Source organism: Rattus norvegicus, chromosome 8 (assembly GCF_021556685.1).
Source record: "Rattus norvegicus strain SHRSP/BbbUtx chromosome 8, alternate assembly SHRSP_T2T, whole genome shotgun sequence".
NCBI lineage: Eukaryota > Metazoa > Chordata > Mammalia > Rodentia > Muridae > Rattus > Rattus norvegicus.
Window position 1 is genome coordinate 86,758,138 of NC_141541.1, and position 19,575 is coordinate 86,777,712.

General features: G+C 43.9%; 1 protein-coding gene across 2 annotated transcripts; it reads left to right on the top strand.

Annotated features, from left to right (window-relative positions):
• Positions 1 to 219: 219 nt before the first annotated feature.
• Gsta4 (glutathione S-transferase alpha 4) lies at positions 220 to 17,212 on the top strand. 2 transcript variants are annotated; one of them, NM_001446443.1, is given in 8 exon segments: positions 220 to 268; positions 2,359 to 2,511; positions 5,878 to 5,984; positions 7,279 to 7,330; positions 11,804 to 11,936; positions 13,542 to 13,683; positions 15,666 to 15,797; positions 16,928 to 17,208. In NM_001446443.1, coding segments are annotated over 6 exon segments (669 nt in total). In that variant the 5' UTR covers positions 220 to 268; positions 2,359 to 2,511; positions 5,878 to 5,897; the 3' UTR covers positions 17,051 to 17,208.
• The last annotated feature ends 2,363 nt before the right edge of the window (positions 17,213 to 19,575 follow it).

The window sequence follows — 19,575 nt, forward strand, 5'->3', positions numbered from 1 at the left end:
AGTTGGAATCATCACGCACCCTCTGGAGCGCCAGCACCCCAAAAGAGTGCACTCGGTGGTAATGTTTGTCTAATGAGCCAATGAGAACTTCTAGAGCAAACCTGTTCTCTCCGGGGAATAAAGGGTTAACCAACACGCCTTGGGGGGCGTGTGCATTCTCTAAACGCTCAATGGTTGGTGGGCGGAGCTTTCAATCAGACCTGAAGGACTGTGAACTCTGCTCAACAGCCTCTTTCTCTAGTTCCTGCAGACAAAATCCCAGAATAAGGTGAGTGTATACGTGTGTGTGTGTGTGTGTGTGTGTGAGAGTGTGTACACGTGTGTACGTGTGTACGTACTCCTCTTGCAGTGAGTCGTCACACAATTTTGCTAAATCTACAGCTTTTATTCGGCAATTGTTTTAACTTTAATTTATTTGGTGTTCATTATTTCAAAGCTTGCTTGGATCAAATAAAAGGCACAGATTTTTCTGCAGAGTAAATTAAGTGATTGGTGCGGTCTAGAGGTCTTGCTAGGGTTCATTTTCTCTGCCCACTCTTTAGTTAAATAATTAGAAGGCAGGAAAAATTTCAACTGCAATAGGTAGCTGTGAAGAAATTTCAAACCCTGCAGACAGGAGCAGAGAGAAACAGCAGCTGGGGAAAGAGACTTGCTGGGGCCAAGGATCCACCCACACACAGTAGGCACACAGAGGTAAAGATCTGCAACGCAGAAATCCACCCCCTTCACCCCAACCCCCATCTCTAATCAAGGGCTGGATTGTTTGTTTTCGTTTGTTTAGTCTCTGAAGAACTTTTGAGTTTCACTTCAAAGAAAAGATGTTTCTCTAGCCTATAACCCTGATCCAGCCTGGAACTTGTTGTTCAGCAACAATTTAGTCGTTCAGCAGTGGGCCTGGGGGTAGGAGACAAAAGCCTGCAAGGCCATAGTTTTAAGGGATCAGGCTTTTGTCTCAGCCAGGAGGGTGTAGAAGAAGCCAGCCATCTTGAAAGTTCATCATGTTTATTATGTATCCGTGGCCCCTCTCCCTGTCTGTCTGCTCACTGAGGAATCTAACTCCTAGTCTTTCATGATTCTGAAGAAAATAGAAAATGGACGTCTATCCAATGGGCAGGCTTGCATTGTCTATGCACAGCTTATGTATGACTGGCACACTAAAACACCCTCAGGTACTATAACTTCATATACTTGAGACTTTAAAAAAAATCACTTTATTTGTTTACATTTCAAATGATATCCCCCTTCCCAGTTACTTCTCTACACACACACCCCATCCCATCCCCTTCTCCCCCTTTGCCTTTGCTTCTGTGAGGGTGCTCCTCCACCTACCCACCCACCCACTCTCGCCTCAGTGCTCTAGCATCCCCCTACGCTGGGACCTCAAACTTCCACAGGTCAAAGGACCTCCCTTCTCATTGGTGTCAGATAAGGCCATCTTCTGCTACATATGTATCTAAAGCCATGGGTCCCTCCATGTGTACTCACTCTTTGGTTAGTGGTTTAGTCTCTAGGAGCTCTCTGGGGGGTGGGGGATCCTGTTGGTTGATATTGTTGTTCTTCCTATGGGGTTGCAATCCCCTTCAGCTCCTTCAGTCCTTCCCCTAGATCTTCTGTTGGGGTCCCCGGCTCAGTCTGATGGTTGGCTGTGAGCATCTGTATCTGTATTGGTCAGGTGCTGGCAGAACCTCTCAGGGAACAGCCATACCAGGCTCCTATCAGCAAGTGCTTCTTGATATCAGCAATAGTGTTGGGGTTTGGTGTCTGCAGATAGGATGGATGCCTGGGTGGGGAAGTCTCTGGATGGCCTTTCCTTCAGTCTGTGTTCCATTTTTTGTCCTTGTCTTTCCTTTGGATAGGAACAATTCTGGGTTAAAAATTTTGGGATGGGTGGGTGGCCCCACCCCTCAATTAGGGGCCGTGCCTATCTACAAGAGGTGGTCTCTACAGGTCCTATCTCCCATTTGTTGCTTATTTCGGGAAAACCGGGCTCAGTAGTTATGAGCCCTGGCTGCTCTTCTGAGAGGTCCTGAGTTCAATTTCCAGCAACCACATGGTGGCTCACAACCATCTGTAAGGGGAACTGATGCCCTCTTCTGGCCTAGGGATGTATATGCAGCAGAGCACTCACAATAAAGAAACTTTCCAGGACCCAATAGGAATGACTTTAGCCAAAATGCGTAAGACTTAAGTGGAGTTTTAACTGAATTTGAATTTGAAAATACTTATTAGTATTTGGGTGTCCACATGTGCTCATGCATGTACACACCACACACACACACACACACACACACACACACACACACACACACATACATTCTCCCTAAGAAAATCTCAATTATTTTTTACCTACTTAAAAAGGAAGCAGGTGCCAGCCATAGAGTGTCATTGTGCTTCACTGTGTTCAGAAGACTTAACCCAAATGATCAAACACTGAGGTTTTCCTCCTGGTCCTGCTCGCCCAGGGAGCTGTGCTAAGATGAAATGCAGGGGTTCTGGAAGAAGCAAGCTCTGGTAAGGTGTTTACTGGTTTGTTTCTCAGACTCACCCTAGCCTTTAAATACCACATGGCAGCTCAGTTTGTTTATTCTTGCATAGCTACAAGAACCTAGGCAGATTAGAGCCTCTTCCTTGGCTTTACTTTTTCATCTAAGCAGCTGTATAAACCCTTGGCGTTTGGGGAGCATAAACCATCTACTTAAGGAGTTTAGTTTCTGAGTATGGAAGAAGGGAAGAGATACTTAATACAGGCACCTGGATCAGAGCCTCTGTCCCTCAGAGGTGCTGTGCCCCTCAGGAGTGCTGAGTGGCTGCAGGAAGTATTCACATAGCCAATTGAGAGCTTCTCGGAGGGGTTGGTTTCATGCAGGGGCCTATGCTAGCTGACCCAAGATCTTGTGGTCCATATGGACCCAGTCCATGGGAAGATAGACAGGGTTGCATGCAGACCGCTGACCCCCAGAGCTGATGGAACTTTCATTCTAGACTCAGTTTCCCAAACTCTATCTGGGCAGGTCTTTTCATTTCTTTGCCTTTTTTAATTTTATTGTGTGTGGGTGTTTTGTCTGCGTGTATGATTGTGCACCACGTGTGCAGTGCCCAAGGATGCCAGAAAAGGATGTTGGATCCTCTGGGCCTGGAGTTACTGGGTGTCGTGAGCTGCCAAGTGGGTTTTGGGATGAACCCAGGCCTTTGAGCTCTTAACAGTTGAGCCATCTTTCTAGGGCAGACCTATAACTTCCTAATGGACACCTAGAAACTGCTGCTGCTGGTTCCCAGGCACACTCAGGAGAGTGCTGCCCACTTCTAACAGAAGCCAGGTTGACTAATTTTCTCACAAGCAAATGTTGCCTTAATCTGCAACAAGGAAGGGACTTTTTTTTAGGTTACTAGGTTTCTATTTTTAGTGACTTGCACATGCTTTTGACCTTGGAGCTAAGCCCTGAACTGAGCTGTGAATGGGTACCTGTGGCCTAACTCATGCAATTGTCGTAGGAGAAGCGTTCTTCCATTTTCTAGAAGATGTTGTGCTTCTTTTTCATCTAAACTGTCACCCATGACGGCTACTTTCTGCTCAACTCGGATGAGCTGCATGCTGGGCTCTGGGTTGAGGAGTTGCATACAGAATCTGCCCCTTCAGATTCCTTGCGGACCGGGCTCAACCCCCAAGGTCTTCACACAAAAGGCCCACTTGGTGAACTAGCTCTACTGAACTCGTACACACTTGAGCAACTCTTGAGAAGAAGAAACCAGAGTTGAAAAGACTAGCGTGGGCCAGAATGCTGCCATTTGAATCAAATCCAGAACAAGCCATTCTTTTGTTCTCGCCAGATCCCCGGGGACAAATTCAGTATTTCTACTACTTTTTTTTTTTTTTTTTGTTCACTCTGACAATATACTTTAAACAATGAGATAACTAGGTTTACTTTTTTGGAGGATAAACAAACTTGGTTTTCTATATTACCAATCTCTAGTTTATATTAAACAGTGTTGAGTCAAGAAAAAAGGATTGAAGACCTGCTTTAGGCTTGTATCCTGTAATGTTGGACAAATTTACATGTGCATACGATCTCTGTGTGCTAGTTGTGTTTCCCCGACCCACACAACTTGACACAAACCAGGATCATCTGGGTCTCCCCGCCCCCCTCAGGAATATGGTCCTTCTGTGTAGTCCCTGATATCCTGGAACTGACTGTGTAGACCAGGCTCGCCTCAAACTCACAAGAGGACCTCCTGCCTCTGTCTCCCACGTGCTGGGATTAAAGTCCAGTTCTGTCACATTCAACAGGGTCATTTTCTTGATTTATGTTTGATGAAGGTAGGGCAGCCCAACTGTGTACCATTTCTCCAGTCCCCTTCCTAATTTCCAGAACATAAATTTCCCCCTTAGGACAGGTTTTAATGTGTCCCAGATGTCTGTTGTGTGTATTTTAATTTTCATTTGGTTTTAGGAATTTTTATACATTTTCTTAGGGATTATTTCTTTGACCCAGCTACCATTTAGTAATCTCCATGAGTTTGTATAATTACTAGGAATTCATGGAGTTTAGGCTTTATTACACTGTGGTCTGGTAAAATGGCATAGAGTTATTTCAATTTTTCTAGCTTTGTTAACATTTCCTTTGTGTCACAGTTCATGGCCTATTTTAAAGAAGATTCATGGGCTTCTGAATACAATATGAATTTTTTGGTGTTTGGGTAGAATGCTCTGTAGATATCTGATAGGTCCATTTGATGTGTGGTGTCATTTAATTCATATATTTCTTTTTCTTTTTTTTCTTTTTTTTTTCGGAGCTGGGGACCGAACCCAGGGCCTTGCGCTTGCTTGGCAAGTGCTCTACCGCTGAGCTAAATCCCCAACCCCTCTGTTTAATTTTTCTTCAGTTGACCCACCTATTGGAGAAAGTGGATAATGAAGTGAGCTATATGGTTCTTTCTTTCCTTCCTTCTTTCTTTTCTTCTTTATTTCGTTTGGTGGTTTGTTGCTGTTGGTATTTTGATTTTTTGAGATGGTTTTTGTGTGTGTGTGTGTATGTAGCCCAGGCTGGCTTCAGACTCACAGAGATCCACCTGTACCGGCCTCCTGAGTACTGTGATTAAAGGTGTACACCACCACTGTCCAGCTTTAATGTGGTATTTTTCAACTTGTCATTATGATTAACATATGATATTTCATAGATGTGTTCTTACCTGGTAGCAATTGAAGACTCCCTGGTTCCCGCTGATGTCAGAAAAATTTTTTGGTTTTGTTTGCTTGTTTTTGCACAGATATTTATGAAACCATTATGTCAATTCTTGGTTCCTTTCTCCAAATATACAGAGACAGTCTCAAATAACATGGTGCCTTGATGGTTATGGTTGGTTCTTTTCTCTCAAGCTGTGAGCGATAGACAGCATTTATATAGCATAAGGCAAACCATTTATGCACGATTAAATGGCTACTTTTTGGTTTGTTTGTTTGATGGTTTTTGGTTTTGTTTTTCAAGACAGGGTTTCTCTTTGTAGTCCTGGCTGTTGTGGAACTCACTCTATAGACCAGGATGGCCTCGAAGTCACAGAGATTCACCTGCCTCTGCTTCCTGAGTACTGGGATTAAACTGCTCAGTTTAATTGGCTAATTTTAAAGACCGCTACTTCTGCTCAAGAAACGGGACCTTGTTGACTGCCTAGCAACCCCAAATGTCCTGCCCCAGGCGTAACCACCTGCTCACAAGGGCAACTCCTTACCCTGCTTCTGTGCATTTCTCCGTGGCTTGCTCTTGTCTGTGATCCCACACCGGAGCCTCGCTCACCACATTTCACCTCGGCTGTAAATGGAGGCGAAGTATATGTTGTGTACGAGCTTATTTTCCAAACATATTTTTTACTGCTACCCTTTAGGAAACTCTGAACCAGGAGTCATGGAAGTCAAACCCAAGCTCTACTACTTTCAAGGCAGGGGAAGGATGGAGTCGATCCGCTGGCTGCTGGCTACAGCTGGAGTGGAGGTCGGTTCCTGGTTGGGGATGTAGATTAAGTCCCATCTCCTCCTCTCCTTTCTTTCTAAACCCGTTTTCTTAGATAAGAAGGAGGGGAGGGGGGGCTGGAGAGATGGCTCAGCGGTTAAGAGCACTGTCTGCTCTTCCAGAGGTCCTGAGTTCAATTCCCAGCAACCACATGGTGGCTCACAACCATCTATAGTCAGGTCTGGTGCCCTCTTCTGGCCTATGATGTATATATACATAATAAATAAATAAATGTTTAAAAAAAAAGAAATTAAAAAAAAAAGGAGGGGAGGGATTATAGTTACGAGGTGCAGGGGAAGAGGGGTGTTGAGGGCCTGGAATATTCTGAAGCTCCTGGAGATGGGGTGAGCTTAGGGGAAGATTAGTTCATTCCCTCCATTGGGATTGGTTGATTTTTCTGAGGTCATTTAACCCCTGCCTCAGCAACTCATTCGTGGGTTTCATGGCTGCCAGCTAGAGCCCTGCCCCAGATGTAAGATCTGCTGACTGTCTCTTCCCTTGACTCCAAACTCTCCTCATGGAACTGCTGTCTCTCCCAAAATGAATGCCATCTCCCCTCAGAACAAGGCTTGCTGCTGTCTTTGTTTCCCACTTTAGAGATTCCTCCCTGGTCTGGTCATCTGCCCCACCCCATCTCAAGATGTGAAGAACAAAACCACCCTCACAGAGCTTTAGACGGCTGTAGATGGAGGCTAACTACAGCTTTAACCATCAGCCAGTTACTATAACCTCGCTCGGATAGGATCTCTGGATATATCGGTCTCAGATAAACTTAATTTGGCCCCATATGAAGAAAAAGTTATAAAACCGAAGAAGGAGATGATGGAAAGAGGAAAAATCACGGGAGAAGTTTGAGTCAGAACAAAAGTTTGAAGTTCGGGAAGAGCTAGTTGGGGCAAAGCAAAAATGGAGACCAGCACCTTGGGGATCCTTGATAAAGGTGAACCACCCAGATGTCCTCTTGTCCCATTTTATCCCTTTACACTCACCCAACCAGTAGCCACCCACCCACCCACCCCCAGTCACATGCATCCCAGAACAGCTACACATGCAGTCAACACATGTAGGTGACAATGCGTCACAAGGTCGCATACCCCTGAGAGCTAATCTCTAAATGCACACCCCAGCACACTCATAGGTGGGAGCTGGCAGCTCTGTGACCCCCCCTTTTAGACTTTTGTTCTGAGGGCCATAAAGCATTTCTGAGAGGTATCCGGATCTCTCTCCCTGCTTCCTATCTTAAAGTTGTAACAGTGCCTCTCTATCCTCAATCTAGTTTGAAGAAGAATTTCTTGAGACGAGAGAACAATATGAGAAGTTGCAAAAGGGTGAGTCTTGATTCATTCAACACTGTCTTGTTGGAAAAAATAAAAACTTGTTTCTGGAAACATTCATCACGTAGAACATAAGTCTCAGGAATGACAGCTACTACTAGGAAAGGGTAGCTATTCCTACAGACATTGATTAAGCCCTGTCTTCCTGATGCAAAGTAATTCACCGGCTCTATGATCTCTGTAGTCTTCAAATATATCCGGTATCTGACCTCAGTGGCCTCAATCGGCATAATATTATAAGCTCCTTAGTTCTGAGTGGGTCAGCACCCAATTCTTAACAATTCTTAATATTGTCTTGGTGTCTGGGAGCAGGGCAAGGGGACTAGTACCCTTTGTACTTTGTATCTTTCTTGGTGTTTTTAATAGATTTATCGAATTATGGCACAAAGGATAGAATTAAAACTAAATCATATCCAGCTTTTGCATTTAAATTTTCTGACAATTCTATTAATATATATATAAATTTTTTTGGTCACAGCTCCTTGCGCTCCCCCTTTCCCCCCACTCATTACCCTCTCTTCTCCTCTCTTCCCCCCTTTGAAAGTGCTTTCTTCTTCCCAGCAAGTTTCCTTCCTATTTTTATGTAGGATGATGTCATTATGCAACAAAGCGGGTCCAGGATAAGGTGAAGCCTATCATTGGATGAGAAGGAAGAGTAGGCGGGGAAAAAGTCTAGGCCAGAGAGAAGAGGCGGAGAATCGAAAAAGATCGGAGTGAGTCTGTGGAGGAAGATGGTTCAGATTTAGGTGAACTAGATCAATTTTATCTTGTCTAGGTGGGCGGTTTATATCTTTATCAATTTGTAGTGAATTTACTGTATGGATGTATTGTGGATTGAGAATTTAACATATAAATCTAATTGCTAAACTAAAAGTTTCTGGAACTTTGATTTTACTGGGCTAAAGAAATCAGTGTGTGAAAGAAATGGCTAAGAGGCAGTAGGAGTGAGCGGATCTGGTTCTGTTGCCCGTCCGCAGAATGAGAGATGTGTGTGTGCGTGCGTGTGCGTGCATGTGCGTGCGTGTGTGTGTGTGTGTGTGTGTGCGCGCGCGCGCGCGTGTGTGTGGGGTGTGTGTGTGTGCGTGCGTGCATGCATGCGTGTGTGTGTGGGGGGGATGTGTGTGTGCGCGCGTGTGTGTGTGTGCGTGCGTGTGCGTGCATGTGCGTGCGTGTATGCGTGTGTGCGTGCGTGTGTGCGTGCGTGTGTGCGCGCGCGCGCGCGTGTGTGGGGTGTGTGTGTGCGTGCGTGCGTGCGTGCGTGTGTGTGTGGGATGTGTGTGTGTGTGTGTGCGTGCATGCGTGTGCACACTAGGTGTGGAAGCTACCACCTAGGGAACCTCACAGAGAGGATGGCTAAAAGGGAGACTGCCGGAAGAGGCCGCTTGTGGGCTGTGTGGCAGAGTAGCAGCCAGAGCGAATAGATCCAGCTCAAGGGAACTGATAGCACAGGATCCTTTTTTATTTTTACTGCAACATTTTTAAATCTTTTTTTTTTTAATCACTGAATTTAGTTAGAATTGTTTGTGTGAGCATGGTTGGGAGGTTATTTACTGGGCAGTTTACAAGGGGCTACACCACTGAAGAATATGACTCCTCCTCTTCCCGTATCTATTAACTATAAATAGCTCCTCAAGGAATCGTGGGGCCCTAAAGCCCTCCCTTTATCCATGATGGAATGTTGATGGACCCAGTCTTGACCCAGTCACAGTAACCATAGCCGCTGTGACTTCGTGAGTGCCATGATCCAGGGACACCATTTTACAGCATCCCTCCCCAGCCTCCCACTCGTACATACATCTGACCTCTCAGAGAGGATGCTGCCCTGGAGAGAGTGATATAAATGTCCTAGGTAGGCTGCAGTCACTTCTCAGCTCTTTGACAACTAAGGAGCTCCCACATTACTTGCCACTCATAACAAACTAAGTCATCTTTTAACCATAGTTTGCCTATAGTTCTTTTTTTTTTTTTTCATTTTTCTTTTTTTCGGAGCTGGGGACCGAACTCAGGGCCTTGCGCTTGCTAGGCAAGTGCTCTACCACTGAGCTAAATCCCCAACCCCTGCCTATAGTTCTAATCTGTGAACATAAATATAAATATTTAAACAGTAGTTGGACAACACATCCATTTAGCAAGCCAAAGAAGCAGACTTGCTTGAGTTTATGACCTCTTCAGGCATAGACCTTGGATGAAGTTACAGCATGAACCCTTTCTTAAAGAAGGGGTTTAAAATTCAACCTGAGAGTAGTTGACTATCCCCATAATAGCCATACCACTATTATAGTAGGTAGTGCATTTTTGCCAGGGAGATTGGTATTGTAGCATGCACGATCTATAGCTGGGTGAGACCACTGATGGCTATCCCCCTCTCCAAGTAGCCTACACAGACAGCATGCTACAGGATGATGAGAGGTAGCCACAGGGATGAGACTTCTAGTTCAGTGCACACTGGATTTCTCTATGTCTTGAAGCCAAAGTGAGTGATGTCTTTAGAAGTAGGCTCGGGGTTGGGGATTTAGCTCAGTGGTAGAGCGCTTGCCTAGCAACCGCAAGGCCCTGGGTTCGGTCCCCAGCTCCGAAAAAAAGAAAAAAAAAAAAAAAAAAGAAAAAAAAAGAAAAAAAAAGGAAAAAAAAAAAGTAGGCTCTATTCTCTAGCTCTGGCAGGAAACCGAGAGAGAACATTGCAATAGCTTGCATTATTGGGAGGGGCTTCTGGGACCTCCCAAACCAATGACTCACAGGGGCCACTCCTTTACCTAGTACTAGTATTTTTGTCTAATTACCCATGACTTCTGGGAACAGCATTTACACATCCCTTTAGTGTATCTCGGTTCCCGCACTCTATCTTTTTAAAAATATATTTAATTAGATCACCAGGTTTCCATATGGCTTTTTCATATCTCCTAAGGTTTGGTTTACTCTTCTCTGCTCCCGTGACTGAATGTTGACAGGCCCAGTCTTGTGCAGGCTTGATGCAGCCGTCTCAGCCGCTGTAAGGTAGGGATTATAGAGGCCAAATCATGCCCAGGAGTTACCAGGTCATATCCTGTTTCTCAGTATTTGGCCCTTATGTTCTTTCCTCCCTCTCCTCTGTGATTTTTCCTGAGCTTTTCCCACTCTTCCTTTTGTATCGCTTGCATTCTATTCCCGTCCCAAACCTTGAATCCCCTCCCCTCCCTTTCTAGCTCCCAAGGTTTTACGGATACTCCAAGTTAAACATTAAGCACGTACGTCTAAAGCCTTGAGGCTAGGATGCACATATGGGAAAGAACATGTGACATGTGACATTTGTCCTCCTGGCCTGGGTTTCCTCACTCAGGACAGCATTTTCCAGTTCTATCCATTTCCCCCCAAATTTTATACTTTTCCTTTTCTTTAGTACCGAGTAGAATTCCATTGTATATATATAGACCACATTTTCATCCTTCATTCATTAGTTCATGGGCATTTGGCTGGTTCTATTTCCCGGCTATTGTGAACAAAATAACAACAAACATCTATATACAAGTATGTCTGTGGAGGAGATATGGTATTACTGTGTAGTTTAGGCTGTCCTTGAATTTGCTACTCTGTAGACGTCTTAGTTTGTGTCTCACTCTACTGTGACCATACAAGGACAGAATTACATAGCATATAAACCTCAGAGTGTTTCCCTGATGTTAAGCAATGAGAAACTGTAGTTATTGTAAGCAGTCGCCAACTAACACTTGCTTTTGACTCACTTTGATTATTGGCATTGGTTTATAGCTACTATGACCTTTTCTGCTTTCAAATCCAGGCAAATAGATATTGTTGTTAGCAGTAGGACACAGAAGCTCAGATAAGTAACTTGTTCAAACACGCATCGCTAGAGTGGATTGGAAATGATCTTGAACCCAGGACTGTATGTGATGTGTTCCTGTTGCTGTGTCTGTCCTTCCTGCTGTTGTGTGTGCCTATAAACTATGTGTTTTTAAAAGAATTTGTACTCTCAGACTTCAGTCCCAACCCAGAATACTGAGAGCAAGGGATGTCTTAGCAACCTTTCATGCCAAATGCCCAAAGACTTTTACACAACTTAAGCTTTGAGAACCAGAAATGCTAGCTCTGTGTGTGTGTGTGTGTGTGTGTGTGTGTGTGTGTGTGTGTCTGTGTGTGTCTGTGTGTGTGTTTGTGCATGCATGCATGCATACTTACATGTGTGTGTGTGTATATATATATTATATATATATATTAGAGTAAATATAGAACAATCTTTTTTAAATTTCTATTGTCCAATACACAAAAAAATGCATGAAGTAATCACAGAAGGCTCAGATTTGAACACAGGAACAAATGATTGGCATTTCCTTATCTACTGGGGCCTGTCATTCATCCTCATAACTGAAGACTGACAACCATCCAGTGGACTTGGTTGGACCATCCTCAGATGGACTACAACCACTGAAGCCATTGAAGATGAGTATCTTACCCTTCTCTTTCACATCCCAGATGGATGCCTGCTTTTTGGCCAAGTCCCATTGGTGGAAATAGACGGGATGCTACTGACACAGACCAGAGCCATCCTCAGCTACCTGGCCGCCAAGTACAACTTGTATGGGAAGGACCTGAAGGAGAGAGTCAGGTACTTTAGCGTTCCTTCCAAGGCTAAATGTTTAACCAAGCGTCTGCGCTCACACAGCAACCTGACTTGGTTATATCTTTCAGCAGGAACTAAAGGGAGAGAGTGAGGGAACAGAGGGGAGGTGTGTTGCTAGAGTTGATGTGGCTTGGGCTGAGGACATATTCCATACCCTCTTTTTGTATATAGTTACACTAGTCAGTTTGTAATATTCTCACATTTGTGCCTAGCAAACTATGTTCTCAGAAAATGACCTACTAAAGTATTTTACATGAAGGCACAAATGACCAATTCAGCTAACAAGCCTTGAACATTATATTAATGATTAATTTTGCTATCAACTTGAAACAGAGTTCACTTAGCAAGCACTTGTCTATGGGTTTCTGGGTAGCTTCTATGTGGCCTAGACTGGAGTTATCCCAGCTGGACTCACCCATATGTCTGCCAACCAGTAGTTAGCTGGGTAGCTCTGGATGTGGTTATTGGCCGATTGTCAGTTTGGGAGGAATAGGCCACACGTCCACATCCTGGCGTTCTAACTCATGGCATGTTGACGGTTCTAAGAGTGGAATTATGTAAGTATTATAAGCTTTGAACCCAGAATGAGTCCCTCTTATTCCCACCTTCCTCATTAGTCAGTCACGAGGGCAGCCTGGGAAAAAGGCCTGTAGATGGAAGGACCTGACAGGACTCATCAATACTGGAGGAGGAAAAGCTGGAGGTTCAGGGTTTTTTCCCCTTGCATCTGTATACCACAGATATCTGCTCTGTTATATGCTGTGCCTGACCTGGCTAAGGATAGTCACAGCAAATAGTTTATTAAACCAAATAGTTTAGTTTCCTGTAGATAAGTAGACTCAAGGCAAAAGGAAAGAAAGAGAAAGAAAGAAAGAAATAGGAAAAAAAAAAAGAAAGTCTAATCTATATTTGGGGTTAAGTACAGTGTCCCTAAGATCTCATCATAGCAAACATTAAAGTGGCAGTGGTCAGTGCATGTAGAAGTTATGGTAGAAAATCCCCAAGCTCCATTATTCAGACAACAGAAAGGGCGCCTAGGAATGAGCAAAGCTCAGAAGCCCAGCGGCCAGCTGATCTCCACATCCCCACACCTCCCTTGGTAAAGCAGATGGCAGGAGACGCAATTCCACAGCCTACGAGTACCATGCATTCTCACTGTTTTGATATATAATCACCCATCCCCCATCCCCACCCTACCCCCCACCCCACAGGGTTTCTCTGTGTAGCCCTGGCTGTCCTGGAACTCACTCTGTAGACCAGGCTGGCTGGCCTCGAACTCGAACTTACAGAGATCCACTGGCCTCTGCTTCCTGAGTGCTGGGATTACAGGTGTGTGCCACCACCTCCTGGCTTGAGGTGTACTTTTTATTAAATGGTTTTTGTTGTTGTTTTGTTCTATTTGTTTTTTTATAGTCTCTAAACCATCATAATCGCACTCTGCTCGTGGCAGATTTCAGCATATAGGCACATGTTCCCTTCATACAGCCTTTCATTCAGTGAGTGTTGTCAGATCCTCTGCTTTCTCAGCTGGTTTGGTCTGACTTGCAGTCCAAGGTTCCTTTCCAATGGGACGCTCTGGTGTGTTTTCAGGATTGACATGTATGCCGATGGCACCCAGGACCTGATGATGATGATTATCGGGGCTCCATTTAAAGCCCCTCAGGAAAAAGAAGAGAGCCTAGCTTTAGCAGTGAAGAGGGCTAAAAACCGTTACTTCCCAGTGTTTGAAAAGGTAAGCTTGTTTACCTCCTGATATACAGAATATTTAAGAATCAGTGTTCAAAAAGATAAACAAGACGGGTGCCGCTGGGCAAAGACACCTGCTCTCAAGTCTGAAAGCTTGATTTCAAATTTGAGGGCTCCAATGGTGGAAGGAGACACCCAACTCCTGCAGGTTGTCCTCTGGCCTCTTCATGCATAGCATGGCACATGCATCTCCCCATACGTAGTCAGACAACATAAAACATACAAATAAAAACACAGGCTGTATCAGAGCTTCCCTGCTGTAAGGTCTGTGGTGTTTTGAATGAGAGTGGCTGCCATAGGCTCACATATTTAAATACTCTTTTCTTCATAAGTTTTGACCCTGTTTTAGTTACTTTTCTATTGCTATAATAAGACATCATGACTAAGGCCACTTATAGGAGGAAGAGTTTATTTGGGACTCACAGTTTCAGAGGGTTAGAGTCCATGACCATCATGGCAGGGAACATGGCATCAGGCATGCAGGCATGGTGCTGGAGCAGTAGATGAGACCTTACATATTAAGATACAAGCATGAGATACAGAGAGCTTACTAAGAATGGTGTGGGCTTTTGAAACCTCAAAGCCTGCCACAGTGATACTGCTGCAGTGATACGCATCCCTCAACCAGGCTGCACCTTCTAATCCTTTCAAATAGTTCCACTCCGTGGTAACCAAGTATTCAAATCTGAGCCTACGGGAGGTATTCTCACTCAAACAACTACAATGTTTATTGTATCTAATTTGTTTGATACAATTGATTTCTTATTCAGAAATGTAGACTGTAAACAGAAACTACACCCATTCCTCATCACAAAGAGGTATAAGAATTGGTTTTATGTATTTCCACCCAGTTTTTCAATATAAATAAGGGCATTTTCTTTTCATTTATAGATAATTGTGGTTTTATTGAAGGTATTTATACCACTATTTTATTATTTAGAAGATGTTCCAAAGCAAAATTTCTGTGTAACTACTAGTTGGCATTAACAAATGTCAAATCTACTACTTTCTTACTAATAATCATTAGGAAAAGGTCTTAAGCAAGAAAGGAGTAGATTTTTTTAATTTAGATTTTTTAAATAGTATTTTTTTAAAATACTATTAATAGTATTAAAATATTTTATTCATTTATTATATATTATGAGTACATTGTAGCTGTCTTCAGACACAGCAGAAGAGGGCATCGGATCCCATTTCAGATGGTTGTGAGCCACTATGTGGGATTTGAACTCAGGACCTCAGGAATTGCAGTCGGTGCTCTTAACCACTGAGCCATCTCTCCAGTCCCTAATTTGGATTTTTAAAAAATTTTATTTTATGTGTATGAGTATTTTCCCTGCCTGAATGAATGTCTGTGTATCATGTGTGTGCCTGGTAACCATGGAAACCAAAAGAACTGTCAGATCCCCTGGAACCGGAGTTACAGAAGGTATACGTGCTGTGAATCATTGAGACATTTATCCAGACCCTTTCCCAAGTTATATATGTTATCCCCTCTTTGTGGTGTGAACCATTTTTTTTTTATGTATTTGCTACTCAAATTTGACTCTGGTGTCTTTTTATATTTCCATTGGGTATAGAAAAAATTCTCTTTTTTTCAAGTGTGGTCTTCCAGTCCACCAGTGACTTATATTGATTTGGGTCACCGCAGCTGGGTCTCAATAGTTGTAGCTCCCATGTCTCTGAACTGGTGGGTGCAGCTTTCCTTCACTTCCCCTGGGCTTTTCAAAAAATTGTCAGTACTTCACCACACAAGGGCCCTGATAATCACTGACCTTTCCCAAACAGAGCGAACCAGTTTATAGTTCGTGCTTGAGGGTTGGCTTTACCCCTTCTTAACAGGACTGGAGACCAAAAATAAATAAATAAATAAATAAAAAGACTTCAGTGAATCTCTCAGTACAGATAGGCAAATCGTGATTACTTCCATTAAAATAGGTTTTTTGTTTTGTTTTGTTTTCCCTGTAGATTTTAAAAGACCATGGAGAGGCATTTCTTGTTGGCAACCAACTCAGTTGGGCAGACATACAGCTACTAGAAGCCATTTTGATGGTGGAAGAAGTCAGTGCTCCTGTGTTGTCTGACTTCCCTCTGCTGCAGGTAGGACGCTGGTCAGTGTGGACACAGCCCAGGGAGGTGCAGCTGGAACAAAGACTACAACAATACACACCTCGAAGCTGAACTTAAAACTTAGGAGAAACCGTTCCTTAGAGTATCGTCATCTTCACTCTGGTTGTGTGATCTCGCTTACACTGTAGGGTCCGTCAGGGAATGAAACTTTACATGATGGGGAAATGGGGATTTGAGGTTCCAATATGAACACTTAAACTGCTGGGGCATGTAGCTCACAGGTAAAGCACAGGGCCAGCGTGCAATGAGGTCTTAGTTCAGTCCCTAATAAATGCAAAACTCTCAGAACATTCGGGACTTTTTTTTTCAATACTCTGAACAGTTTTACTTCCTGAAGCAAGAATATCGATCTTTTGTTCTTCCTTCCTGCCTCCTATAAGATGGCGCTGTTCACTTTTAGTGGTCCTGATGCTGGGCCATCCTTTGGTTGCATTGCCCTAGATTGCGGGGAAGAATCCCATGATTACCACACTTACTCCGCCCGGGGCTCTAGCTCCTCACATTTCTCTCAGAGAAAACCACTAGGTTTTGTCTGTTAAGGACAGTGTTTCTAATTAGTTTCTTCTAATTAATTGCACTGGAAATACAAACCACACTTCAGAGCAGACTCCATGCAGACTCCATGCCCAGCAATAGATGGCCAACATAAAACTCGATGGTGTTTTTGGAGTTTTTGTTTGGTTTTGGTCTCATATTGCTTTGTCTGGGCCCCTTGACTGGCCTTTTGTCCATATATTATGTTTCCCATTTTGAGGTTTTATGAGTTTTGTTTGTGTGTATTTATCTGTCTGCATGTATATGTGTTTCTCCTGCTATTTTTTCTTTTTTCTTTTGTTAGTTTGTTCTTTTTGTTTTATCCCTGTTTGTTTGTCTTCTGTTTGCCTTTTGTTAGAGAGAGAGAGAGAGAGAGAGAGAGAGAGAGAGAGAGAGAGAGGTGTTGAATGCGTGAGGAAGTGGGGGGATCTGGGAGGGGAAGGATAGGGATGGAAAGAACAGTCAGAATAAATTGTAGGAAAATCATCTCCTCTTATAACCAAATCCTGATTTCCTAGTGGTTGTGACAGCTACTGAGCCCCTCATTTCACCATTTCTTGTTTCAGGCATTTAAGACAAGAATCAGCAACATTCCTACAATTAAGAAGTTCCTGCAACCTGGAAGTCAGAGGAAGCCACCTCCAGATGGCCACTATGTTGACGTGGTCAGGACCGTCCTGAAGTTCTAGTGACAGCGTGCTTTAAAGTGGCTACTGCAAGGGTCCAATCGCAGCAGCAGCTATAGAGCATTCCAGAGGCAAGATAGAGCTCCCAGGAGTAAAGGTCTTCAAAGAACGAAACCACTCTGTCCACAATGACAAATGCCAATTAAATAGAGTGAAAAACTGTTCTCATTGGTGAGGTGTTCATTTTGTTTTAAGCTTGTCAGCTGTAGATGACAGTCTACAAATGTCATGAAACGAGATACCTTATGAGGTGGTAGATCGACATATGGATTCAGGACATTGAGCTAAAGGGGCACTATTTTAGTGTCTGTATAAAGGTCAGGACCGTAACTAGGGGTGGTGGTGAATGCAGACTTGGAAGGAGAGGATCACTTCAGTGTCTACACTGGTTTCTGAGAACTTAGGATTGGAAATAAGGTCGAACAGTGCTGGGAATCACTGTGCTGTCTACTAGGAAAAAAAAAAAAAAAAAACCTCGCACATCAGACAGCCCTCTTCCAGCAACAAGAGCCATGGAAGTTTGGGTCTTACTTTGCCTAGACAATCCCAGAGACCAGTGGGACCAACCAGTGAATACTTCCTTATTCAAGTTGAACCAAAGCTTCCTCAGCCTTGATGTGGTTTCTTTAAGGTTACTAACGTCATACATTAAAGCTGGACCCCGCACAGGGTTCATTTGATGGGAGTAGAAGAGGTGGAGATGTGACTTGGTGGCTTCTTATCCGAAGAAAACTCCTGCCAGTGGTTTGGAAAACATGATTGCCAGCTCCTAGGACAGCTCACCTGTTCTTAAAAATTACATTTATTTGTTAGGGATGTGTGTGTGTGTGCGCGCGCGCATGCATGCATGTATACAGGCATATGTCACAGTGCATATAAAAGTTGAGGACAACATTCAGAAGTCACCCCAGGGTTGAACTCTGGCTGTCAGCCTTGTGGGCAAGGACCTCAAGCTGCTGAGTACCTCACCAGCTCCCTCTCCTGTTGATTTCTGGTGAGCATCATGCCTTTTCTTGTGAAATAACTTGATGATTTGGATTTCATTCCATTTCCTTAGGGCCATCAAGGAGTGCAACTGCACAAATGTTTCACCCTGCTCCATTCCTCCCTCCTCCTTTCTTCAGGTGATGGGCTGATCAGCAATTATGACAGCCAGGCCCCTCTGCATACCCCACCCTGGTACATGTAGTCATCAGCCTTGCCTTATGTAATGAGCACATACAACGATTAGTTTACTGGGTTCGTATCCTTCCCATCATCTTGTCAATGATATACTTCCAACCACCGTAAGCCAGGGACCACCCGTACCTCCTGTATCTTCCTCTGTGGTTATCTTTGGCTCCACTGCCTGTGTGCAGAGTGGAGCATCCTCCAGACCCTCAGGAGTTATAATTGGTCTTTTAGAAAAAGTGAACCTCAGAAAACCCAACTGCATTAGGGAGCTTGGAGGCCCCGCTTTCATTCCTCCACTGGTAGAATCTGAGTTTTGGACAGAGAAAGCATAGAGGGACTGAGTTGAGATGACCATAGGGATGGGGCTTGGAACTCAGGAGGCCTTCGATCATGTTTGAAAAGGTATTGGCGTGGCAATTCTATTGCTACCATTGGTCCCTGTCTTAGTGATGAAACATCATGACCGAAAAGCAAGATGGGGGTGGAGGGGGGCGGAGTTGAGAGAAGGTTCAGAGGTTAAGAACACTATTCTTCCAGAGGTCCTGAGTTCAATTCCCAGCAACCACATGGTGGCTCACAACCACTTGTAATGGGATCCTATGGCCTTTTGTGGTGTGTCTGAAGACAGCAATAGCGTACTCACATAAGTAAAATAAATAAATTAATCTTAAAATAAGCAAGATGGGGAGGGAGAATTTCTTTGGCTTAGGCTTCCACATCCATAGTCCATCACTGAAGAAAGTCAGGACAGGAACCTGAAGGCAGGAGCTGATGCAGAGGCCATGGAGGGGTGCTGCTTACTGCCTTGCTCCCCACGGCTTGCTCAGCCTGCTTTCTTACAGAACCAAGAACCACCAGCCTAGGAGTATCACCACCCACAATGACTTTGGTCCTTTCCAATCAAATATTATAGCCTACAAGCTGGGCATGGTGGCATATGACTTTAATAACAGCACTCGGGAGGCAGAGACAAGTGAATCTCTAAGTTTGAGGCTAGCCTGGTCTACAAAACGAGATCCGGAACAGTCACACCAATTGTTACACAGAGAAACCCTGTCTCCAAAGCAAAACAAAATAGACCTACAGCTGGATCTTACAAAGGCATTAAGGCATTTTCTTAATTGAGCTTCCTTCTCCAATGACACTAGTTTGTGTCAAGTTGGCACAAAACCAGCCAACACAGACTCTCAAATGAAAAATTCTGGTCTCTTCCCCCTATGTTGATTGTCTCTGGTAGACAAGATTTATATGCAGAGCTGTTCTCATAACTGGGTTGTATCCAGGGAATTGCCTAGAACCAGGCAAAGAAAACTCAGAATGCTCACCCCAAGCACTGCTTTTTCTTCAGCTTGCAG